General features: G+C 40.9%; 1 protein-coding gene across 1 annotated transcript; it reads right to left on the bottom strand.

Moving 5' to 3' along the window:
• Positions 1–3,763: 3,763 nt before the first annotated feature.
• On the bottom strand, positions 3,764–16,743 carry LOC113141270 (SH3 and cysteine-rich domain-containing protein 2). The gene is made up of 11 exons (XM_026325586.1): positions 16,615–16,743; positions 15,572–15,920; positions 14,104–14,198; positions 11,970–12,054; positions 9,233–9,348; positions 8,392–8,461; positions 8,100–8,182; positions 7,908–7,996; positions 6,076–6,127; positions 4,919–5,056; positions 3,764–4,543 (listed from the first exon to the last, which is right to left on the bottom strand). Exons 2-11 carry the CDS (start codon positions 15,882–15,884, stop codon positions 4,445–4,447), a joined length of 1,140 nt encoding a protein of 379 aa, XP_026181371.1. The 5' UTR covers positions 15,885–15,920; positions 16,615–16,743; the 3' UTR covers positions 3,764–4,444.
• Positions 16,744–19,180: the final 2,437 nt, after the last annotated feature.

The following is a 19,180-nucleotide window of genomic DNA, read 5'->3' as shown; positions in this document are numbered from 1 at the left end:
ATTCCCCTGACAGCTGCTTTTGAGATTATTTTCTTTGGTACGATAATTGTTTGCTTCTTCCTTCTCGAAACAGAAAGTGTGAAAATTGCATACTTATAAAAAGAAACAACAAGTAGGCGAGAGCCTGTGTGCATATGGGGATTGGGAGGGGGGTATATGTATTGGAGGTGGGGCCTTTGCAGGGTTGAATGAAATGTGTTTGCTTTGGATTACAGAAGGAAACGGCTATTGTAATTTAGTTTTTGTAGTTTACATTTCTACCATTTGAAACAATGAGGGGTTAGTTTTAGGGTATTATCACCTGCTCACAGCATGAAGGTAATGAAGCTGCATTGAGCTACTTGCTCACAGCTGTCAAGCAGAACTGAGTTTAGTTTTTTCTTGCTCCTCATACGGTCATTGGTCCATGCCCAAAACATTTATTTATGGGGAAAACGGCATTAACACTGTTTTCAGTACAGCAGCCAATGCTCTCTCTATGTTTCTCTCTCTCTCTGCCTGTCTCTGTTGATACTATGGCTCTCTGTTCACCTGGACCGCAACAGAAGGTGCAGGGGCTGTTAGTCCTGACACTTGCTTGGAGGCACCTGGAAAGGTCATGAGACGTAATAATAACAGCAGGGGACATTCTGAATAATGATAGTGGACATTTATTATACGGGAGCACAAGAAAACCCCTGTAGCGTCTGTGCGGGGTCGGCCAGATATGACGCTGGGCCAAATTTAAGCGATAACAACATCTCCTCCTGGCTTTAATTGTCCCCCTCCTGTTGCGTTACATCCTTAAGAAGTTGACATTATGGCCACCTGAACCATCAGCAGAAATTAGGGATTGTTAAGAGACAATTTCAATTTTAGTGAATATGCCACATCCATATTTTTCATCCTAATCCAGCTCTGATGTATATGTAGATAAAATCACTTGTATCATCAGTAATGTCAAACAGTAGCTATAGAAAAGAGGAAAGGGAATAGGCAGCCCTTCCTTTGTCTGCTTCACTGTAGCGAAGAGACATTAGTAGTGACAGAAACTGACAGGGAGGGACTGACAGAGACCGAGTGAGAAGATTAAGAGAAACAGCAGAGGACAGAGGAAAGTGTGAGCGCCTGTGTCAAAGTCAGTAAAGTAACAGTAAGAAAGGAGGGAGGGAGTGATCGAAGGGGCAGATCTAGTCAGAAAGAAATGAATTGAGAGGATTAGAGGAGAGAGAGAAAGATGAGGCTGTTGAACAACCCCACTCCCACACTGGCAAAGTCTGATCATTATGAGAGGACTCGCCGTGCTCTGAGTCACAGCAGATGGGCAGCAGTGTGTTAACAGAAATTTGTGGAGATGGCCTTAGATGGAAAAAAAAAATGCAGGCAGAAATGAAAATATTGCAGCTGTTTATCCTCTGTAATATAAAAACACTAAGCACAGCTCCATGACAGAATGCAAACTGGCTCTCCTGAACTTCAAAAAAAAAAAAAAAAAGCTCAACACAATCAGCAGCCATTAGCTCACACTCACACTCAAAACACAAACTCACATACACACCGTTTGTGCATCTGTGCTTGAAAATGCTAAGAGATAGAAACCAGCAACAAAATGATCTAATTGACTGATCAGCTAAACATTGCTGCTGTGTATGAAAACAGTTCGAGTTGTCCTACACATCATCGGCTGTTGCTCTAGTTAACTCCTGCTGACACACACACACACACACACACACACACACACACACACATTTCACTGCTGTATGAGACAAAACGAAATCTAAACTAAATCAGTAACACCAGTGTGTTGGTTTCCTTCATTTGACTTTTGTTTGCTAAAAATATTATTTTTCTTTCTGGTTTCTGTAATCAAATAAAAAGGTCTGAATCACTTTCCCCCCAGCTGAACATCGTTTTGGCATTCCTCTGTGCACAGCATGTTTGTGGATGGAGGTTAGTGCATTATGCATGGATGCCACTGAAACTTTAAAGCGCCCTTATTCATGAGCTCCCTGCTATATTTAGACTAAATAGGCTGTGAATATGATTGGAGATACAGGGCAGAGAATATTTTGTAAAGGTCTTTTATTGAGGTATGTGTCTAACCAATGATATTGGACTCTGGAAACATCTAATCACATACTTTACATTTTGAAATTTCCAAAGTGTGAACATGTACAGTAATGCTACATAAAAGTAGATGCAATGCAAAATGACAAAGTGTTTACATAGGTAAACTCCTAAATCCAGTTCTGCTCTGACATAATTTTCTTTATGGCTGTATTGTTTATGCTGCTGCATCATTCTCCAGTTTCTTTCCATCTCAGACCTCAGAAACATCAGAAAAACAACAACAAAAACATCAGATTCAGACTGATCAGAATGAAGAACTCCACTGTGGCATGAAGTTAGGTTGCAGGTACTGCTGAATATGACAGTCATCATTAAGGCGATACCACAACGAAAAGGACAAGTTACTGAGATGACACAAAATACAGTGGGATTCATGTTATTACAAGAATAGAAGCTTATTTCTCAGTCTCTAAAGGCTTATATGGTATTGAAATGTAGACTAAATAAGGATCATATTAGCTAGTTCTCTGTGCATTGGAAGAAGACATACTGTATGAGTATTTGGGAAAGATTTGCACTATTTCTTAACATGCAGTACAGTCTACTTTTGTGTTCTGTCCTTCAACTCTACATTTTCTTAATGTTTATGATCTTCCACAAGCAGAGTGTGTGCATGCCCTCTCTGGAACAAGGTGTTCTTTTGAAGAAATGCATTAAACTTATTAAACAAGCACTAAGTGAATCAATCAATAGATGTCGAAACCTACCTACACACACACACACACACTCACACAAAAAAAAAAACATGCCCTCATTTTATGTCAGAACTGACCAGTCGCATCAATAACAAGAGAACCAGTGAGGTAAAACGTGGAGCAGAAGATGGAGATGGCACACTGACATTTGAACAATGATGACTCGTGCGCCCATGGGTGCAACATTACCTGCACGCTCATGCTGACTGATAACGGTTCAACACCGATGTCATCCGTCTCCCTGCTCTCACCTCCTGTTCCCCATGTTTTTTCTATGTCCTCCCCAAAGCTGTCACCTAAATGCAGACTCCTGGTCATGGTCAGAAATATTCCCACTGTGTTGCTGTTTTTTCTGGCAGACTGACGGCGGTTTACTTCCTCCTGTGTGAGCTTTAGAGAACGTGTTATGATGCTGTGCACTGCCTGCACACCTCCGCCGGCTCCTCGGTGGCTCCCTGCAGAAACCAGCCCTTGCATGTGAAAACCAGGTGAACAGCTCTTGCCATCTGTAAATGCTTCAGTGTGAAGATGTTGACACTTTTTTTCTTGCTCGGTGCTCACAACAACCAGCCAAAAAAGGGAGGACCTCTGTCCCATCTCTCTTAGTTTCAGCTCCCCGCCTTTGATTTCTACTGTGTTTGCTTAAAACATTAAGACAACAAAATGTAGACCCTAGACAATCACTGAACTTTCTGACTTATCAACAAGACACATTACACCAAAATCTATGTCATTTAAAAAAAGGAGGATACATTTTCAAGGAATTCCTGGAAATTTCAGATCTAGTGTCTCTGAAAGTTGAAAAGAGAATGACCTTTATGCAAAACCTTTGCAAAATGTTGTACCGCAATTTCATTGTAAATTTAAATCAAAAAAAGTTTTTGAGTGAAAAGATCCTCGGATCAATTTCCCTTTGAAAATCTCTCCGCAATCTCAAAGTTGGCAAGTGAAGTTCTAACTCAGGCTGACACTGCTGAGGATTTTCAAATTGTCTTGTACTCCTTTCATCTAATTCTACTGCCTGCCTGTGTGGCAGCAGCTATCTCCGGCTGGCAGCGGTTGTCCTTGGTGAGTGCCTCACACTCTTTCAGTTTCATTCTTCAGTACATGAAGCTGATACCAGTCCCCGAGAAAGAAACCCTGACATGAGCAGACAGAGATGAGACATAAGGAGTGGGTAGAAATAACAAAAATACACTGATAAAAGCATCGTGTTCCCACAATAAGGCTCAGCTTCCTCCCACGACAGCAGCCATCTGTTTGATGAGAAGAAACATGATCTGAACTGGCATCAGGCAAAGCCTTTTTGACTTGTGCCGCCTTTGTCTAATTAAACTTTGACCTCTGTTTTTGAAAAGATTAAACCACAGCAACACTAGACCTAAGCTTCCTCCCTAAGAGCAGGACTACTTCGTAACTGTACACTTTATTAAAATCTAACAGAAATCCAATTCAACTGGGAAACCATCTGTTCATAGTGGTTCCAAATCTTGTGTCGTGTGTTTTCTGTCCAGCTTATGTCGGTTTGCCAGGAGAAGATGGAGGGGAGGGTTGACAGTGACAGGATGGGTGTGTCCCTGGGAGAAACAAACGTAGAAGAAATTGTAGCAGTGGAAGGATGGGTATGTGCGCACAGAAGCTCAGATCTCCTCTATGGAGTCAGCTGGGACCAGCCCTCTCTTTTTCCCGCTGCTCAGCTTCAGGAACAGCTCTCCATCTTCTCGTTTCCCCACACAGATCTGTGGAGAGCAGACAGAAATACATTTGGTCTTTCTGTCTGACAGCGATACATTTTTCCTTGTCCAAACTGTTTTTCTAAATTTGAAGAATTTGGACACAGGTATAATTCAGGTATTCTATTTTCCACACATTTTATCACACTTAGATTGATTTTGGAGCATAACCAGCAGGAGCCATGGGATAAAATGCGTATCACAAATTGACAGCTAGATAAATAAGATCATATATTGTTATGTTATGGCTAATATATTGTGTTAGGGCTAATGGCTCTCAAAATGTCACTGTAGCCCTTAATATTATAAACTAAAGAAGACAAGAATGAAATTAGAAGAAACAACCCACTCAGTCATGGCTTTATGACAGTATTTGTGTACCTGGGATTCCCTCACGGCCATGTGTCCTCTCTCTCGGTTGCCTGGAACGCCCTGGATGACCCGCCACACTCTCTCTCCTGGCCGGACCCTCTGCACAAAGTTGGCGGGGAAGAAGCCAACTTTGTCTCCACTCTTTCCCTGGAAGCCACAGGAGCACAGTACAGTTGGAATTTATGTTATACCCAAAAGATTAAGGTGCAGCCAGACTGACAGGTTGGGTCCATGTCGTCATCTTTGTTTCTGATGATTATTCTCCAGTTGAACATTTTGAGAAGTCTGGACACATTTCATGGTTGGAGGGATTAGTAAAATCAATTAGACATTTTCATTGCAACAGAGAAATGAGTAGCAAGGAGAGAAACATCACGTTCTTTTGGCTGTAGAAATCACTTATAACGGCAGAACACTCAAATTACACAAATGAAGGTAATTATTTTTAAAGTAAACAAGAAACGTATGTTTTCTATGTATTTAAAACCAGTAGCAGCAGATTATGCTCTCTCTTTTTTACAGGCAAAAACAGATGAGGTTTAAGTAAATCTCATTATGCAGTGATATTTAATTGTTTATCACCTTCTGCCTCCGGTGTTGATGTGTTTACTGAAGCGATACACAAACTATACTGCACATTAATAATGAACAGATGATTCACAAATTATACACAAAGGTTCCCTACAGCAGTGTTTAATTTTTTTTTTTTTTTCACTTTAAACTACATAAGTTAGCAAATGCGGGTCCACTGATAGAAGATACATAGACTCAGCCCTCTAGTTAAGTGCATTTTCCCTTTACTGTGAAAAAGACACAGATGCACGTTTATTTTCGCTGGGGCTGAGTGAAGCTCATTACAGACTCAATAAAGACTTCTTAGAGGTAGCAACACTTAGTCAAGTTCATTATGTTAAACTCTTTTGGTAATTTTCAGAGGAAATTATGTTCTATTTCTGTCTGCAGCTGCCTGCATGTTTACGGCAAAACTGAGCAGGTGTTGTGCATTAAAGCCTTGATTTAAAGATTCAATTAAAACATGCATGTAACAAATGCACACACACATACATTTCTGTAGGCGCATTATGCACACACACACACACACACACACACACACACACACACACACTCTGACACGCACAGATGTTTGCAAATGATTTATTACCCACCTTCCACCATTCCTCATTAGAGTCATCAGTGACCTGCACCCGATCACCAGGACTAGAGGAGATAAGACAGGAGAGAAGGTGGAGGTAATTGAGGGGGAGAGGAAAAGAGGACGGTGTAAAGAGAATGGGATACATCACGGTGAGATGAAAGCGACAGGCAAAGCAAAGAAACAAAAATATAGTGCAGTGCAAGCCAAAAGTTAATAGTATCAAAGCTGGACATGGTTTCGAAGCTGGGGAAGTTAAATTGAGGATGAGTCTTTGTGTCCCTTTGCAGAGGTGACAAAGCAGCTCACACCAAAGTTATGAGAGCTACATGATATACGACCGTGTAGCGCCTACTGCAGTGCTGAATACAGAGCCCGATCTGCAGCCGACCTGGCCTGAATGCTAACGATGTTACCGGTTTACGATGAGACTTTGCTCCACACACACACACACACACACACACACACACATACACAGTGTACCCACTGTCCTAGATACACAGGAAGCAACTGACGTCCCAATTGCACTTCTGTATGTTGCATCTCCAGGGTGTCTGTTATCACTAGTGCCCTATATGATCATTGTTCACACACATACACACACACACCTACATACACACAAACAAGTTTGCACAAAGTTATATAAACTGATTGTGCCAACTAGGATGAGACTCATTTATCTTGGTGATCCTGTACTGACACAATTACTCTGCACCCTGAGATTCTCCCAGGGCCTCAGCTTTCAACTTCAATATTAAATCTTCTGGTTTTTGTAGTTACACAACCCAAGTGGTGGCTTTTTAGATCCTTTTAGGCATGTAATTTGAATGTATGTGTTGAATAATACATGTTGTGACTTGAAGCAAACTTCAAGTTGATGATGTCGCGGTCAAATCAAATGCTGAATGGATTTCATTTTTTAACGTTGACAGTCACATGCCTGTGTTTTGTTGCCATGACAGGGCAAAATGTCTGCTGTGACAAAGGGCCACTGCACAATCACACCAGCTCGATGTTTTCACATATTTAACCTCATCTCATGACTGTGAAGACTCATCTCTCACTCTTTTGTTAGCTGTGTTGAGCCTTTTGGTTTTGGTTATTAGTACATACTCCCTGTTCTTGACTTACGACCAAATTATTGTATATTTTTTTGTCTGCTGCAATCCATATTGGCCAAACACTGACACACAGAGACAGATTAAGGTTTCATTAGTCCACATGCATTCTGCATTCACACACACAGTGAACCATAGAGCAGATGGCTGTTAACAATCCCATAGATCTACCTTTGTGAAAGCTGTACCCCAACAATCCATACACACACACACACACACACACACACACACTGCTCTCGTTTTACTGCTGTCATTTCTTTCTTCTCCTTTTCATCCTTCATCATAAAAAGCTTTTACTTCTGTGTTTGCACTTTGCTATCGCCGCCCTTTTCCCTCCATCCTCCCGCTCTCCCTGCCTATGATAATCTTCAGCTCTATGTCGTCTCCCCTCAAGTCTGTCCGCCCTTTCATCTCTCACTTGTTCAGTGTCTTTATCCTCTCCCCTGCTGGGAGTTCAGCTCAGTCCCCGGTTCTATGTGGGGACAGTGATGGGCTGAGTTTATAATTAGTCGTCCTTAAGGGTGCCCAGGCACCGTCCTCTGCAGATGGTAGGGACAGTTTCATCCTGCAGGAACAACAGCTGGGGCAAAACATAGGCAGGGACAAAAACACAGATAAAGCAAATGCACATAATGGGAAAAACAATATATCACACAAGCACTCCTGCAATTGCGCGCGTGGTTATGAAAATGTTTGAACGTAGGCAGTCGGTTTGGCTTTTACTCACTGTAGTTCCAGGTCATTCTGTTCCTGAGGCAGAAACTTGTAGAGTGCTACATAGGTGTGGATGGAGTGGACTTCAATACGCTTGGGCACCTGGACACAGGGAGATGCAGGGAGGGGAGGTAGTGAGACAGAAATACACAATCGAGGATGAAAACAACAAGGCGTGGCAGTCTGTGGTTAAATAGAGCGGTACCTTCACACTGTTCTCCTCTGCAGTTGTCTGAGCTGGACTCTCATCTTCCTCCTTCTCTATCTCCGTGTCAGGGACAGGGGTATCTGGAAAAAGAAATTTCCTTAGAAACTGCCTGGCGTGCATCCAATACACGTGTAATCAGAAAGGTAATTTTTTCACAATCAGTCACATGAATCTCTTTCACACACAGAAAGGCACAGGTAAACATAACATGCATAAGCATGCATAGGCATGGATACAGTACATAAGCAGAGCAACATACATGGAGACGAACACACACAGCAGTGTTTACCCCCTATCTCCTGAGTTATCTCTTCCTCCATGCTGCACTGTCTCTGCTGTTTCTCCTCACCTCCCTCCCCCTTATCAAAGAACGAAATAGAGAGTAAAAAATAAAGCATTAGCACCAGGACGTCAAAGAGGATGCATTTTCATGGGGGCAAAACTCCTTTTCCTCAAAATCATTCAGAATGCACACCGCATTGATCCATAATTGTCTGTGTTGTAAAAGGGCCCGCATACATGACCTAAATACAGTTATTTCATGTATGAAAGAAGTTTTGCGGGGTTTGGGGAGATTTTCATGCTGTTTGAACCAGAACATCAATAATAAATGTATCATCCGACATAAAGTTGCTCCTAACAGGCAACACCTCGGCGCACATTTGTAATTTGTAACACTTTTAAGCAGGATTTAAGCAGGGGTGCAGCATGACCTCAAAAGAGAGAAAATTATAATAAAGAGTGACTTTTTGCTGTGCTGCAGTGGTTTAATTGTTCACCTTGCTGCAGTGATGTACAGGTGTACACCAGAACACTGTGACATCACTGATGGGTGTGGTTCAAGGTGCAATAAAACCACACCCAAACACATCAACTGGTGATGCCGGGTGGGGTCAGAGATAACACAGACTGGAAACGTTCAATCACAAAGAGATCAGTGAAACATTCTTATATAAGTCAATAATCAAAGTTAAGCTAAAGGCAAAGAGTTTTTTTTTTTCGTATTGATATTCAGTACTGCGGTATCTGTGGTACCACTTCACCAGTAAGTTGATCAACGGACCACCGTTATTAAAACTCTGTGTAAGTCCTCTGTCCTCTACCGCAACCACAGGTTGATGATGTCATACCAGGCTGCGTGTTGGCGACTCTGACAAACTGCCAAAACTGGACCGACTCATCTGTGCCAAGGACGTCCCGTAGCGCAAGGCAGCGTACACTGGGTCTACACGTGTCCGTGCAGCCTCTGAAACCACACATACACACTCATAAGACTAATGCACACACACATACACACACTTAAGTTCACTTTATTTATATATACACACACACAGAAATTACTCACGCAGCAACACAGCTCCATACACAGTTATGACTACACATTTAGATTATAGTGTACAGCATGATTATTGTGCAATGTGCCAATCTAGTAGAACTAGAGGGTCTAAATATAACATTTAACATTAAGTCCTGGACCAAAGTGACCCACTTTAGATCTTAGACAGGACAGCAGCCAGAAGTTAAGGAGACATCAAGATATTCCAATAAATCTACACGCTTTGATATATTTATACACAAACTTGTTGGCAAGAGATGTGCTTTAGTTTTAAGAGCTGTAATACATCTGGAGCTGAAGTTGAATAAAAAAGGAATAAGAGATGAGATTTTAAAATATGGAAATCCTCAGAAAGCCTTCATTGCTACATTTTGCATAGATAGCAGTACTTGGTGCTATCAGAGTGTTTCCAAAACTAGGAATTAGATTTCTTTCCCCCATCTAGCTCAACGTAAGTCGAATGGAGGGCAGAATGATTTTTCTGCAGGGCCAGATATGCTGAGTGTGTGTGTGTGTGTGTGTATGTGCAGAATGAAGTCGTAATGATTTGCAGTTTCATATTGAAGCCAGTGCTTCCTTGCTCGCCTGAGAGATGAGAAATTATACCAGAATAGAATACAGAAATTCAGCAGTGTTTTCAGTGAGACTACTCTAAGAAGTATATAGAGGAGATAAAACCCATTTGCACTTTAAATTGATTGCAGCCGTTTCAATAAAGAAGGTGCTGCATTTCTGCAAAGAGCAATTAATTACAGCAATTACAGAGAAAACAGTAAAAAAGATGTGTCTGTGTATGCGCCTCCACTATAGAAATTGTTTTTTTTTTTTACCCAGTATATGACCTTCCACTTTCTTTTCAGTGCTGAAATGAATTCTCCCACATGTGCTATGACTTCAGATCTGTCTTCATGCAAACCTTATAAAAACCAAATAAACCACTATCTCTTGTAACTTGAGCTACTTCCAACACACAATAACAACCACAGTCTTAGCCAGTCTGACATCTGAGCCCTGACAACAGTATTCAGATGGGTGCCCCCTTTTCCATCTTTAACCTAACACAGCTGCAGCTCTTGTCTAAATAGAGAACAAATCCTTGTGTACACCATTTCACTTGGAAGATAATCAGATTTTAATTGTCATTGCAAGATTGCAGCTTAGAGCATTCACTGTTATGTACTTCACACCTGCTGCTATTAGACTCACAATCTCATAAACAAGTTAAATATGCGACAATAAACTGCTTTCCCTGGATGATGGGAAAATACAGTCTCCGTAAGTAAATCCGTCACAGAAAATGCCATCTAGTGTGAATGTGAGTAAACAGGAGCTCTGTATTTTCCCAAGCCTTTTGTTAGCATAGTTCTAAGGACACTTTGCAATGTGTGATTGTGAGTTTGGCAGGTTGCAGTCTCAGCTGGCCCTGGCAGAGTCCCAGCCGTCATGGTGCTGAGCTCCGGGTGATGACGGAGCTGTAGGTTAATTGTACCCTGATTCGTGGAAAGTACAAGAAAGTGACAGCATGAGGTGCTAACCCTAATTTGGCAAGGCGTACAGTATGTGACATGAAGGACTGTATCACCTACACAAAGGTATGGCAAAGAAAAACAAGCTTCCATTTAGAGAAAGAACAAATTTAGCTACATTTAGGCAAACAGCGATCACCAATGTGTTTTAGGATTCAGCAGGGCTCCATGAGAGAGAACATAATGTGACAGGGAAAGATTATGATGTCTCTTATTACCATGAATGTATAACACTAATGTTAATTAGCCTTTGAAATTTGTACTTATTTTGTCTAATTTGCCAAATGTAATTGGATGTTAAGATACAAAGAGCCAGCTATGAGAAAATAGGCAGCATTTCAGTGTTTATGAAGCATGCAATTTGTAGTGTCAGACAATAAATGAATACCCTCCATTGGTCCATGGAAATAGTCTACAAATCATAAACAGATATAAAAACATAAACATTAGAACTTCTAAATATTTATTCACATACTTTCAGGGTGCAGAGTATCCATCAGGCTCCAAGAGGAGCTGAATTTGTTCTTCCTCTTTATGTTTTTCCACTTCATGCTCTTTGGTTGGAAGGTGAAATGGAGACAGTTCTGTTTTTATTACAGTTCATGCACAAGCACACGGAAATCTAAAAATAAAACAAAAGGCTAGGCAAAAGCAACATGACAAGACAACAGCGCATGGACACAAACAAACCAATGCACATTTCTCTCTCTCTCTCTCTCTCTCTGTCTCACTCACACACACACACACACACACATATGTCTAGGTGTACACGAACATACATGTGCTGTTTTTTGTATTTTACATTGATTTACAATCATCCTGGAGCCTTAATCTAACCTTAACTATAACTACTGCTTGTCTAACACTAACCTTAGCTCTTACCGTGATTTACATCATGTGCATCAGCATCTGGTCCCCACAAAGGAAGGCCAAGTCCCCATAATGTGAGTAATACAAGGCACAACACACGCATACACACACTCAAACCATTAAACGTATGCTGACCTTGACTTGGTTGAACTTCCTTGACGACAGCCAATTGGTCGTTGACCAGTATTGGCGAACTGAAGTTTCGCTTGAACGCTCCAGACTAATGGAGGAGAGCAGAAAGCAGAGTTGTTATTTCAGTGTCCATTACTTCCTGTTTATAGGCTGAGCCGATGTAATGATTTTAGGTCATAAGTGGAGTCCTTTGCAAATAATTGAATCAGAAACACATCAAGACACATCAACAGACACGTGAGTGTGCACACAGTGGTGCACACGCTGCAGCAAAATAGCTCATTTCTGCCTTGGAGTCACAAATTGAAGCAAAGTGTTCGCACATTCTGCTGCTAATTATGAGCAATGAAGTTGCACAGTCAACTTACTTGTGTGCACATGGCTTAGACACGGACTTAGGCATGGACTGATGATTGTATGTGTGTCCATATGACAACAATTTCACACTGAATTAAACACAGTAAGTGTTTTAGTCCAGATCATTTTGTCTTTGCCTTGACTTGTCATATTCTATTAAAAAGAGAAACCCTCTGTGGATCAAAAGCAATACCTTTGTTCCTGAAAAGATGCAAAAGTCCCGGTCTGATGATCTTTTGTTGCCCTCATCATACTCCTGCCACTCCCTCTGTCTGTTTGTGCCCCTTTATCAAACTGCACTGAGCCGCCTTAGTGCTCTTACAAATTTTCAAGTGGCTCTCAGGTCTCTGCTCTTACTGCATGCTAATGTCCTCCAGCCCCTCCACTGGAGAATAAACACATAAGTCAGGTCTGAATTCACTCCCAATTTTCTTCCTAGTTCTCCGCACTCACCTTGACTGTCAAAATGCATAAACTGCACTGTCAATGCCAAACCACACAAAGCGAAGCAATGAACAATGAACTGAATACATGACTTTTTGATAGATTCTATAATATGAAATGTTTACCTCCAAAAATGTGATATGAGAAATTGGCTTTGTGTCACAGGCATGTCAGCACATCTCTGACTACACCTCGACTGAAAACACTATTCTCCAATATATGTTTGTGCTCTGTCAGAATTTGATCTTAAATGACACATATGGCTGACTCTGCCCTCAGGTCAGGACTGATCCAGTGTTTGTGTGTGTGTATGTGTGTTTGCAACGAATGGCTGTGTGTGTGTGTGTATGAAACATAAAAAAAATATGTTTTCATGCAACTACACGGCATGCTGCAGGCTCCGTGAAATGACAGACCAGAGAGTCAATATATTTGGTTGAATAAGATGGGCGCTCAGCCGTTTATTCATTTTATTTACCTACTTTATGTTTTATTTTACCTTAACTCTGGTTTTCCCAGTAAACACATCGAATAAATTTCTAAATGCAGGTAAAAATCAAAGTAATCCTAGGCTTGCATTAAAGTTACCATGGTAACAGTGTTCCTGCTCAGGTTATTCAAATCATAACTGCAATCCAAACCGTTATTGTTACTGATGTTTTTCTAATGTGGTTATTAAAAAACGTCTGGGGAAAATCAGAGAAATGGGACAGCAGACTGCACTGAGGAGGGGAAATTTGTGTTGTTACATCAACAGAATGTCAGAAAGCAGTTCATGCAAACAAAACAGGATCTCCTAGTTTCCATTCGCTTTACTATGTCTAAACACAATGCTGTAAAAAATATAATGCTTCCTATTTAGTTTAGATAAGCTGCTGATATCTAATGTCATTGGTTTCCCTTATTATTAGAAAAAGTTTTAGTAACAAATAAAAGTTTTGTAGCCTCAAAAGTAGCACATTTCTTCATTTTTATAGAAAAACAAGTCAATATTTTCATGAATTCTATTATGAATGTTTAATATTTTTTTATATTTACAGTGTGGTTAAAAGTCTCAAAAGAAGAAATGGGTTGTTATAGTCGTCATTGCTGGACAGAATCACCTACACTAAATCCACAAAACCATCACATTATCGCCCACACTGTCTGAAGTGAAGTGCAGCGCAAAAACACCACAGCAGCGGATGATCCAACACTAATGATGCTGCCAAATTAAAGAAATAGTCAAGTCACCTATTTCAGACAAAAAGGCAAAGTAAACCAAACACGACCAGTGTTATATGTAAGGGCAGTGTCAAACGTGAGTGTGTGTGTGTGTGTGTGTGTGCATCCGCACCTTCCCATGACAGGGCTGCTGCGATAGTTCTGAGGTACACCACAGGTGAGCAGCCATCTTGCATGTTTTACACCGCAGAGCTTGTTTGGAGTTTCCTGCAGAGAGGAACAGCGATGAGACAATGAGAACTGAGGATGCAGAGAAAAAAAAACAAAAAGCAGGCTGCAACAGGTAGAAAGTGCTAACAAAGCAAAGTGGCCCATCAAATAATATGAACAGGTTTCCCTCTGGTCAGGTAGAGAGTGTAGTCAAGCATTGTCCCAGTTTTATCAAGCTGGCACTGCTCACAGAGCTGACACTAACAGCTTCATAATCAACAGCTCCTCTTCCAAAACAACCTGGAGAGATTGGAAACCAGCTGGAGATATTTCAATCATAATCGATTTGGCTTTGAATCATCTAGCCTTTTCATCTCTGTTTTCAAGAGCCTGAGCAATAACAAACTCTGTGCATTGAGATGTTTTGTCCTCATTTGTCATCTAATGAGAAATCCTCTGTTGATTGTGTAATGTTTTTAATGATTAATGGGTTGAGTCCCTTTTTATCCTACGAACCAATGAGAACAGATCTCTGGATTTGTTGTAGATGGAGATTACATTGACAGATCTGTTATAGAGCAAAAATAATCAAACAAATTGAATGGCTCTTTTTACTTGAAGAGAAAAAAAATGGATTCTACCTCATCAGCTTAACAAGACAGAGGCATGGGACTGTGTTTTGGGACTGTAGAGGAGTACAACTACAGAGAGGTGATGCATTACATAAATATCCAAATCTAAATTGTCAAGAAAACAGCACAGGCACAAAATTGGAGTCTGCTATGAATCATATTGACAGAAAGTAGATTTAGAAAAATAAACTATCAATGATGCAAGCAGCGAATTATGGATAAAGCAGAGCAATGCCTTTTAACAATCTAATTTTATTTTATAGTTGTATAGTTGTTTTATATGTCATGCAGTCCGGTTCTGAATCATAATTTCTTTAAATAGAGTAGAAAAAATAGCCAGTGAGGTGAGATATGGAGGTTTCTTCATATGTTTCAAAGGAGTGTCGGTCTCTAAATAGCACATTGAATTGTGTTGATTAATCTGTGCAACAAGTGTAAAAGTGTCTCCTGGAAGTTACTGCTCAGAGCCAAGAAACACTTCTGAAAATAAATCCCCAAAAAGGAGAATTGTCATTTTAATTATGGCGCTTTAGTGGTGCTGGTAGGAGGACAGAGGCGAGCTCTTTCCATCTGTTAACTGGCCCCCAGCTCTGATTTAATATTTGATAGATATAAATGAGAGTCATAAATGTAAATATTTTCCTTTAAATTATCCCATTTCTGTACCACAATGGGTAATGTACTCTCCATAAAATTATCTCAAGGTTGCACCAGATGAGAAGCAAGGTGAAGGAAAAGATGTAGTTTTAAAAAAAACAAAAAAAAATGAGAGTCTGGGAAGAGGATCAAGCGCCTTACCCACAATCATGTGCTTGCAGTGCTGGCAGTTGGTGGGTTTGCGAAAAACATGTTCCTGGAAACAGTGGGTAATCTGAGGTCGAGGAGGTTTGGTGGGCAGTGATGGGGAAAGGCTGAGAGATGGGGAGTGTGAGGAGATGGAGGGGTTGGGGCTGAGAGAGGGTGAAATGGATGGTGAGCGTTGGCCGACTAGAGGAGAGCTCGGCAGCAGAGGAGGAGAAGGAGGCGGCGGGTCGTTGATGAAATCCGGGGGTAGGCGAGCGTCGCTGTAGGACCTTTGGAAGAAGTTCTCCACGCTCTTGCTGCGCATCATGGTCTTGAAGGACAGCGAGCGTTTGAGCCTCTGGAGCTGCACATACATTGACAGAGGGACAAAGAAAGTGGGTACAGTAAGAACAGACACAGGATGAACAAGAATGCTGCACCACATTTGGGAGTAATAACAAATGTCCAATAGGCCCTCAGGATGGCACAGGCAATATCCCAGCATTGATAAACTCTGTACAACCATAGGGGAAGAGGGTGACTCATGAAATGCAATATCACCTCATAATGAAAGAACACATTAATAACGAAGTGGCCTGTATGCTGCTAAAGAAGGAGCGTATCCGTTCGCACAGTCACAACAGGGCTGCTTGTTTATGTTGCCCATGGTTAAACCAGATAAGCCTTTTCACTCTGAGAACACCCATGGTCCTGCACTGAAGACTGCTGTGTAAAAATGCCATTTCTTTGGTAGTGGTGGCAGGAGGGCCATTGTGATGAAACGAAGTAAGGCAGTTTACACAGCCTTATCATGTATCAACAGCTGATCCCCAGGGCTCTTAATCTCATGGAGGATGATGGATGCTCATTGGACCAATTGATCGCACTAAACATAAAAGCCCAGTGGTTCATTCCACCCTGGGTCCTGGTATCCTTGCTTACGTTCAGCGACATAACCAGCCATGATAGTTTCGTTCAACCTATATTGACAAAACAGCGATAAATGATTAATAACTGCTGTATTTCAGTCTACGAAACATCACACCAGCAGCACACACCTCTGTAAGCTCTGCTCTCTGCAGCCATGTAACACTGATTGGCCAGATAAATGCATGTTTCCTGACATTTCCCTCTAGCTCTGCGTGCAGATGATGATGTTAGTTTCCTGGCGGACAGGCGCCCATTTGTTACCCTGTCATGCGGTGAAAGTGGGAGAGCGGTGTGAGGGCGTGGTCACGGCGTAGGGGAAGAATGGATCAACACAGACAGACAAGCAGACAGATAATCAGTAGGCCGCAGACACTGTGCGCGCACACCCTCTGTCTGTCTGCCTGTCTGTGCTCATGCTGCTCAGCACCAAACATAATCACTTTATAGTGAACATGCTGTTTACAGCTCTGCGTGTCTGGGAATAACATATGAAAACAATTATTCCATTCGAGTGTGTGAGAGGATGCATGTTATCGAGTTAATGAGTGTCTTCCATATGTTTTCTTTAAATCATCATCAGGGAAAATCTTCTTCATCAGACTGCACTGATTAAAACAAACTATGGAATAAAATTAAATACAATATAACATATTGTAATCTAATCTAACAGCCAACCTTTGACTCTGATGTCTAGTGTTTAATCTCTGGTAGAAGACTCCAAACCACCAAACCAATACTGCTCTCTGCACATGTAGATTTTTACTATAAGAAGATTGTGTTGTGTAGATGATGTGTGTTTTCAAATAGTTTTGAAAATTGGTGTTTGTATTTTTTTTCAGCTTTTTTAATAAAGGACAGTACAGTATATCATTACAATGTTGTTAAGGATGACCTTGGAAACAGTACAGGTTATTAAACAATCTCAGTACAAGAACTATCTGTAGCTGTTTTTAGGCTTAAACAATACTCCACTAATTTAGCATCACACCTCTAAATTATTTTTGGGAGTCGCATTGGATGGTTTTAGAAAGAATCAAAATCAGTGCAGAAGAACCAGAGGTGTTGCTTCGCAATTTCCAAGCACTGCACTAAAATCAACATTCTGTGCATACATTACCCATAATGCAGCTCAGTTCAGAGTTTTGCATTCCATGTCAACTAGACAAGACTGTGTGATCTTTTTGAAACAGTCTACAGAGAGCTACAAATACACATGGTGGTGCCACTGTTATGTCTCAAGCCTCAAATGATCTCATCACCCTTCATGACGTACTCGCTTTCTAAAGAGCCATCAAGGTGAACTAAAGTGCAGAAAGCAGAAGTGCTGGAGGAGGATTTGCAGCAGTAAAAATGATTTCTTACACTCTGCCACTCTAAACGTTGTTCTTGTTATTCATTTGTGATGCATAAATAAATAACTTATTTACCATTGCAACTTCTGAGCCATTCAACATGAATGCCTTTTAATAAAGTGACATTCATATTTAACTAATGTTTGCTAACAGCGCAAAGATGCTTTGACAGTTTCTGTGCAGTATCACAGTCGAGCTCTCTCAGTCAGAGCAGATGAGTGCTGGCATAATAGATTCAGATAGAGCACATGTCTCAATTACAGTTAATCTAATCATCTGTCAGTGTGCGAGCCTAAAAAGCATTCCCGTTAGCTTCCATCTGAACATTAGCCGAGAGCGTCATGTTTCTGAGTCGAGGCCAGCGTGATGCCGTGTTTGATTCAGGTCATCAGTGCACACAACTCCGTTCAAGTGCATCAGCTTACATGATTTTTTTGTTGTGATGAGGGTAAAGCGAGCTTTGCCACAGATGATATAGTCTTTATGATGTGTGATCTAGTCCCATATGTAATGACACTGCTTGTCAAATACAGATCTCTATGTTCTTTTATTTCTACACTATCTACTATGTAAAACCTTTCAACTGCAATGAGAAATGTTTTGGTTAAGTCTCGCTTGGTGATGTTTTGCCATGCAAAATGCATAAAGTTGCCAGGATCTACATGCACCTTCACAATCAATACTCTTCAAGCAGCATCAGTCCCTGCTGGAGACCCGAGTTTGATGAGTCCTCTTGACTGATCTGTAAAACTCTGTTTTGAATCCAACCCCCAGCTGTTCTCACACGTAGCCGACATAAATGTCCAAAATCATTGCTCAGCAGAGGGACAGCAGGGATTGAGAAAGGAGTCAGAACTCAATGATAAAGCTTTTATTTCAGATAAATACGTGGCTGTACCTCCCTACATCAGAATTTAATGGGGCCAGACTGAGATGTAAACGGGATATAGAGGCTGACTGGGGTGCACTGGTGTTAAAACACACAGATCTTTGCATTTCTCCACATTTTTACTTCTGCCAATGTCAGCAACAGAACAAAGAAAGAAATGTAGCTGAAAATGACAAATAAAACAACCACAGCAGCAGATATTCCTCCTTACACATACACTCCTCCATTTCATGGTTTTAAATTACAGTCTCTGAGCTAGTATTCAACAGAGTGCATGTATGTGACCTGTACATTTATATTTTGCTTTCTGTAGCCTGAAATTTCCATTTTTAAATTCTCATCTTCTCAATCCACCTTTAAGGCGAGTAGCTTAAAAATGGAGCACATATATAAATATATATATATATATATATATATATTTATTTATTTATTTATTTTGCCATGCTAGCTGTC

Source organism: Mastacembelus armatus, chromosome 8 (genome assembly GCF_900324485.2).
Source record: "Mastacembelus armatus chromosome 8, fMasArm1.2, whole genome shotgun sequence".
Lineage (NCBI taxonomy): Eukaryota > Metazoa > Chordata > Actinopteri > Synbranchiformes > Mastacembelidae > Mastacembelus > Mastacembelus armatus.
Note: the sequence above shows the minus strand (reverse complement) of the source record. Positions and strands in the feature narration are given on the sequence as shown.

Excerpts from the sequence above, each read along its gene's own strand:
- LOC113141270 (XM_026325586.1), bottom strand. The coding sequence starts at position 15,884 with ATGATGCGCAGCAAGAGCGTGGAGAACTTCTTCCAAAGGTCCTACAGC. Across the intron at positions 8,462-9,232 it reads AGTCGCCAACACGCAGCCTG|GGGGAGGGAGGTGAGGAGAA; the intron begins GTATGACATCAT and ends TTCTTTGATAAG. Across the intron at positions 6,128-7,907 it reads CAGAATGACCTGGAACTACA|TCCTGGTGATCGGGTGCAGG; the intron begins GTGAGTAAAAGC and ends TATCTCCTCTAG.